Here is a 7,405-nt window from a genome sequence, read left to right as displayed (position 1 = left end):
AGCTTGGTATTGGCATAAAAACAGAGAAGTCGACCAATGGAATCGAATAGAAGACCCTGACTTTAACCCACAAACATATGAACACCTGATTTTCGATAAAGGAACTAAAAGTATACAATGTGTGCAACAGTCCTGTCATGTGTGACAAATAATTTCATTACCTTTGGCTCTTAGGATCTTTCTGTTCTCTGTTCCATAATGATCTTTGAGCCTTTTGGATGAGACTTTGACAAGATGTCCCATTTAGAGTGGAGAACCCCATAGTATCTTATTTCCTGTGGGTTCCTGTATTAATAATCTACTAAAAAATGTCTCTGATTAGGGTTGAAAGATCCATAACCTACTAATAAAGATGTAAGGGGACACTTTTTAATATAAATTTATCTTACATCTCAACACAGTTGCCCCTCCCTTTTCTCCTCCCAATCCCTTTTCCCACCCCATTCCCTTTGTTCCCACATTCCTTCCCAATCCACTCCTCCATTTTATGCTTAGGAAAGTGCATGAATCCCATGAGTATCAATAAAACACACATATCAAGTGGCAGTTAGACTGAACGCCTCACCATTTATTAAGACTGGGCAAGGTGACCCAGTATGGGCAGTAGGGTCCCAAAAGCCAGTAAAAGAGTGAAAGACAATGTTCCCACTGTTAAGAGTTCAAAAAGACCAAGCTACTTAGTTACACAACTGTAACATATATGCCGAGTGCCTAGGTCAGTTTAATCTAGGCTCCCTGATTGTCGGTATACTCTCTGTGTGTCCCTATGATCTCACATTACTTGACTCTGTGAGTTTTATTGTGGTGTACTTGACCTCTCTGGTGCCTACAATTCTTTCTACCCTTATTGTGCTGTATTCCCTGAGCTCTGCCTAGTATTTGGTTGTGGGTCTGTATCTGTTTCTATAAGTTGCTGGATAAAGCCTCTCTCATATCAATTGGGTTAGGCACCAGTCTGGTTACAGAAGATGGCGTTTCAGGTTACTTATTTGCTTTTGCCAGGAGTCTTAGCTCAGATCATTCTTTCATCCTTGTAGATCCCTGGGAGATTCCTTGCAGCAAATTTTTACCTGACCCTGTAATGCCACCCTCTTTCCAATAGTCTCTTTCAGTACTCTCTCCCTTTGTCCTCCCCACAACCTGATCACTTGTGTTCCTAACCCTTTGCTCCCTCAGTCCACATAAAACATCTCTTCTCTTTTGCCTTTCCAGGGAGATCCAGGTATCCCCCTTTGCACACTCATTGTTACCTAGTCTCTTTGGGTCTGTGGATTATAACATAGTTATCCTTTGTTTTTTTGTTTTAAATAATCACTCTTTTGCTATTGAGAATTGAGTTCTTATCATAACATCCTTTAAAAAAATCAATGTTCTGAGATATTTACATTCCATTTTCTTGTATATATAGGCTTTCTCAACAGGGTCCCCTTTTTAGATAAATCTTTGTCTGCCATTGGGCTTTCTCTTTTGAAGACATGAGTTTTCAGTTGGGAGCATAGTTCCCAGTCCCTGGCATATCTCTGGATCCAAATCCCAGCATGCTAATTCCTGATCCCTCCCTTGGAGGGGCTCAGAACCACACCCACAGGGTATTTAAGTGGCCTCCTAGAGGAGAAACACGTGGTTTTGGGGTCTGCATGGGCTTTCTGCTGTCCTGTCTCTCCACCATGCACTCGGCCACCTGAGAGCGTCATTCTTAATAAAATGATGGGCATTTTGATTTGGTTTGATTTGATTTAATAGATTTCCTGGTGCTGGTGGAGCTTCTCTATTCTTATCAATGAGGATGCAGTCCAAAGCAGTTGTGGCCCCTCCATGAGACACCAGAATAATCCTCTACTTGGTACTTCTTGGGACATACAGGAAGTTAGGCTGACTTGAAGTATTACTGATTGAGATCTGGGTCACTGCTTCCAATCTCACCCTGTCCATACTATGAGTCCTATTAGACACAAATCTCATGGAAAAAGAAAAGTTCACTAAGCTTAAAATATATAATTATAGAGTCGACAATTTTAACTCATCTTACTGTTACTTCTAGACTACCATTGCAAGTCTTCGTTTACAACATGAAAGAACAAATAATGGTGTGCCCTTTCACCTGGTCATTACTTTGCAAGGATTATGCACAATACCCCAGGAAGTACTGCCAGCAGTTTTCCTGCAGTGCCCTTTCCCATTGCTCCCAAACTCTCCATTGCATTCACTGAGTTCTTTATTGAATACTTATTAATAGTTCATCAAAAGAGTAAAAAAAAAATTGGAGTAGCGGTGAAGAAAATACTATTGTACTCAACATTGGGAAACAGGGTAATTTCTGACGGCCTCATTTAGTTGCTCGGGGGAAGCACATGGCTAGATGTAAAATGCATTAATACTGTAAAGTAGCAACTTTTATGAGATAAATCTGACTATTCTCATTGATTGGGAATCACACTGATGAGGTGATGATGTGTTTTCATTCTTGTTACCACAATGCAGCCTCAGACTATACAGCTGACTCTGAAGAGGACATTGCAGTACTATGAACATCAAGTTATCGGGTGAGTAGAAATGCATTTTGATTATGGAACAAATTCAAAGTGATTTCTCAAGTGCTACAGTTGAGCTTGCAAGTTAGTGTGCTCTTAAAGTCAGCCTTATAGTGTCTGGTTTTTAACATATAGTCTGGGACTGACTACATCTTGTAGTGATGTCCTTTGGCTTATTTGTATTTAATTTTTTAAAATGAAAATGAAATTCTTTTCCCCAAAATTCCCTTCCTAATGTTCTTATCTTCCATTTGCAATACTGAATCTCATATTTTTTTTTATTAGAAGGGAAGGATTGCTGATACCAAATGGGAGACTTTGAATGGGCTCCTTTCATTTTTGAAATTGAATTGAATCCTTTCATAGAGTTTGGCTGAAAGCACATTTTAAGGCTAGGTCTTGGTTTTGTCAGGATCATATGCTGCATCTTTTTCTATGTTATTTCCTATTTCTTCAAATAGTTTTGATAATTGTGTGTGTCATGAGTGCCTTACATCAAGAAGTAAGAAATCAAGGTTTCACCAGTACAAGGAAATTTTAATAAGTAATGTTTATATTAAAAGCAAAATCAAAGAGAGATGTTATGGTTAAGTAATATGATTTCAGTTAGAGTATTTTGTAGACAGAAACTCCAAATAAGCCTTAAGTACATTTTTGATTGGCCATTGTAGAAAACAGTTTAGCAAATACCAAAAAATTAAATTTACTTTTTTGAGTAATTTACTTTTTCATGTTAAATCAATTAAAATTAGAAGCAATGGATATTGTCACTATACCTTGTTAGAATTCTCTATATACTGGTAATCTTCAAAATATTATTCTTTTATATTATGGTGATCAGGAATAGATTTTGGGACATTAGGATATAATGTGATTAAAAAAACCCAGAAGGATAGAAGAATAGAAAGTGACTTCAATAGCATAATACCATGATCTTTAATCATTTGATTATTATGTTGATTGTTTCCTCAGTAGGAATTGCTTTGACACTTTGACACATTAGTTTTCCAAAGTGCAGTGCTAGAGAAAACATTTAAGTGTATGAGATGACTTTTAATTTGATGTCATTAGAGATTTAAAATATTTATCCTAATGTAGCTAAAGAATGCTAAGTTAATGTTTCCTTGTACCTTCTAAAAGAAAGCTTAAGCACTGTTATTGAGTTTGTGATCTTCAAAGTATGCTATGTGTATCAACTTAGTTCTTATACTTAAAATAACTTGTTAACTGTGGTAAATGTTGTGTATCTATTATTGTTATTATTATTATTACTATATTTTTTATTGATGATACCAATCATCAAACTCAGAGATTTGTTTTTGGAATTATAAATGTTTTGGAATCAACTAATTGTTGAAATTCTCTCATTTGTGAACTGAGCTGTCTCAGGGACAAGCTGGAAGTTGCACTCTTGTATTATCATTGAAATAGATAATTAATCTCTTGTGATAGAACAGTTCCTTTTATCTACCTGCCTTAACTATCCTATCTATCTCTGTTGCCTGGGGTGCTTCTATTTTTTTTTTTTTTGTTAAATTACCTTTTCTTAATTCTGTTTATTGTGTCTAACATAATATAAGGATTATGGATAATTTGACTGTAGCAAGGTGTCTTTATGTCAAATCTGATTAAAAAAGAACTATCAACATGTTTTATTGCCTATCTTCTAGTACATGGACCACTAATGCCTTTATTTGCCTTCATGGTTATGGAGACTAGAGAGCTAGTTGGGTATAGTCTCATTTTTCTTGCCTTTCTGGATTCTATCTTCTCTTCTTCCTATCTCCTTTATCATATTGCTTACTTTTTCAACTTTCTTTTTTGACTTTAAGACTTTCTTTATTTCTCTGTACAAAACTGAAAAAGGAGAAAAGTCAATATCATTAACACTGAGACTAATGTGCTCACACCTGTGTTGTTGCTCTTCCAAAAACACAGTTTAGGGCCTTTTATCTCTAACTGTGAAGTGATGTGTTTGTTACAGTCAAGGGAATTTCAGGCAAAGGAGAATAAGTACTAGCAAGCATTATTTTCCATATTTTTGGAGCGAGGTGACTAAGAAGAAAATTATTTTCCCACTTTCTGAAAATTATGCTGTCTATAGTCTTGTATTGAGGCAATTTAACATTTAGATACCATATGTAGAAATGCTAAAGCAAGAGAGATAACAGAGTGTATGTATGGGCTTTTTTAAAATTTCTCAGTGAATGATCTTTCTATTTTCCCTCTTCTTTCCTTAAAACTTTGCCCTTTTATCTGCTTTTTTCTCCGTTTATTTATTTATTAACGATTTCTGTCTCTTCCCGCCACCGCCTCCCATTTCCCTCCCCCTCCCCCAATCAAGTCCCCCTCCCTCATCTGCTCGAAGAGCAATCAGGGTTCCCTGCCCTGTGGGAAGTCCAAGGACCACCCACCTCCATCCAGGACTAGTAAGGTGAGCATCCAAACTGCCTAGGCTCCCACAAAGCCAGTACGTGCAGTAGGATCAAAAACCCATTGCCATTGTTCTTGAGTTCTCAGTAGTCCTCATTGTGCGCTATGTTCAGCGAGTCCGGTTTTATCCCAGGTTTTTTCAGACCCAGGCCAGCTGGCCTTGGTGAGTTCCCGATAGAACATCCCCATTGTCTCAGTGTGTGGGTGCACCCCTCATATCAACATCTGGAGTTGTATACACCCTTCCTTGAATTCTTATTCATGTTGCCCATAGAAACTGCTGGAGTTGTTTTCTTTAGTCCCAAAACCTAGCCTTAGACTCAAGGAGCATCTGTTCAAAAGATCACAAAGAAGATGGAGCTTCTTATTGTACAATAAGATAACCTCCCCGCCACAGGTGCCTCATGTTTAAATATTTATTCTATGGTCTAATTTATCCCTTCTCTTGTTCATATATTTATTCATAGCGATCATTTGTGTTGGGAAAAATGAATAGTAAAATAATTTATTCATGCTATGTGATAAATCTCTTCCTCTACTGTCACCATCATCTCTTACTGAGAGATTTTGATTTGGTTTTCTGGCTTCTTTTCAAAGTCTCCTAGACTTGAGTTTTTATCACAGAAACATGATTTAAAAATTACTTGAAGCCAGTGGTTCTTAAACATTACTCTGCATTAGAATTACCTTGTAAGTATATATGTATGCACATACAAACACACACTAATAAAAGAAAATGTAAATATTGGCTTATATAATCAGAAGCTGAATAGTCTCATAGTGGTTGGTTGAACACTGGAGTAAAACCAGTAGCTGCCCAGTCTCTGAAGCTCTAAGTTATAGAAAGAGAAGATGAATAAAGTACCCAGTGTGATGCTAGTGATCTGGAAGCCCTCTTGGAGAGTCTGTAATGTAAGTGTGAATTTAAAAGCTAACGAATCCATGAGACTCCTAACAATGGGAGCAAGGGCTATTCTTCAGTTTGGCTGGCTTTTGGTAACCTAGTCCTCATACTGGATAGATTTGTCCTACCTTAATACAAATGGAAGTGTTTAACCCTACTGCACCTTGATATTCCATGCTTTGGAATATCAAGTCATGGGAGGCCCACTTCTTTCTGAATAGAAACAAAGAAGAAGTAGAATGAGGTATAAAGGGTTGAGGAAGGTAGTGGGAGGAGAAAAGTGGGGGGAAACTGAGGTTGTTATGTAAAATAAATAAATTAAATAGAAAGGCCGATGAATCTAAAGTCTAATGTCTGTAGGCAAAATGACAACAGCAAAATTTCATTGGCTTCAGAAGAGTTGAACATATAAGAGTCTGCCAGCCTCCCTCTTTTCTTTTGATCCACCCCAGGTCCCCAGCAAAAATTAACCCTCATATCTACCCCCAGCTAATTTTATATATATCCGAGGAGAGATCAAGATGAGCATTTGTAACAAGCCATCAGATCATTCTAATGTTTCTGCTTCAGAGATCATAGTTTGAAATGTCTTTACAGATCTTATTATTGTCTACCTTGGTAGATTAAAATCTGAATTCTCTGTCATCTGGGCTCTACTTCTATAGGTCCATTCTCTTCAACCATTTATCTTTTCATTCCATCCTGACTTTCAGTTGGGTTCTCAGTTTTCTCAAGATTTGCCTCAGGGTTTATACCACTTTCCTGAATATTCTGTATGCAGATGTCCACATGCTACTCCTTATGTATATGCAGGTCTCTGTTAGAATGCCATCACTTCTGAAAGGTCTTTCTGGAGCAGCAAACCTAAAGAAGCCCCCTCCATCTCTAACCTCAGTCTCCAACGCAGTCATTTCTAGATACCTGTGATTTCACTGTGAACATTACGACCTGGTATTACTTTTTAAAAACATTTATCTTGCTTACCTTTTTATTCCTTTTCTTTTGTTAGTGGCTGGCATGTTGGAGGAATTAACTTTTAGAATATGGGTAGAGAGGTATAAATTAATAAATTATTATCTAGAAGTATGTGAGTAGACTTTCAGAAATAGGAACATGGAGAACTAGTTATTGTATAGAAACAAATGGGAAGGGAATAACCCGAGGGGCTTAGATTAGCATCTTCATTAATAATAATTGTAAACATTGCAGTGTTAGTGACCAGATATACTCTTTAGCATAAATTACCTCAATTTACTTGAATAGTGTCACATTTATGATTAGTTTTCTACCTCTGTGACCTAGGTTTTTGTGAAGCATTCTGATTTTATAAATTGCACATCATCTGATTTGTATGGCAGTTTTTCTTTCTTCAACCTAACCTGAGTAAAGGTACTCTCTCTCTCTCTCTCTCTCTCTCTCTCTCTCTCTCTGTCTCTCTGTCTCTCTCTCTCTGTTTCTCTCTCTCTCTCTGTTTCCTCTCTCTCTCTCTCTCTGTTTCTCTCTCTCTCTTTGTTTCTCTTTCTCTGTTTCTCTCTTT

At 37.1% G+C, this 7,405-nt stretch overlaps 1 protein-coding gene across 1 annotated transcript in view; it reads left to right on the top strand.

Moving 5' to 3' along the window:
• The window catches only part of LOC102001145 (guanylate cyclase soluble subunit alpha-2-like), a 56,583-nt gene that overhangs the window by 45,791 nt on the left and 3,387 nt on the right, over nucleotides 1-7,405 (top strand). The window contains exon 2 of the mRNA XM_026779305.1: nucleotides 2,482-2,543. Coding sequence (XP_026635106.1) covers nucleotides 2,482-2,543 — 62 coding nt within the window. The remainder of the gene's footprint in view (nucleotides 1-2,481; nucleotides 2,544-7,405) is intronic.

The sequence above is a fragment of the Microtus ochrogaster genome, chromosome 5, assembly GCF_000317375.1.
Source record: "Microtus ochrogaster isolate Prairie Vole_2 chromosome 5, MicOch1.0, whole genome shotgun sequence".
Classification (NCBI taxonomy): Eukaryota; Metazoa; Chordata; class Mammalia; order Rodentia; family Cricetidae; genus Microtus; species Microtus ochrogaster.
Note: the sequence above shows the minus strand (reverse complement) of the source record. Positions and strands in the feature narration are given on the sequence as shown.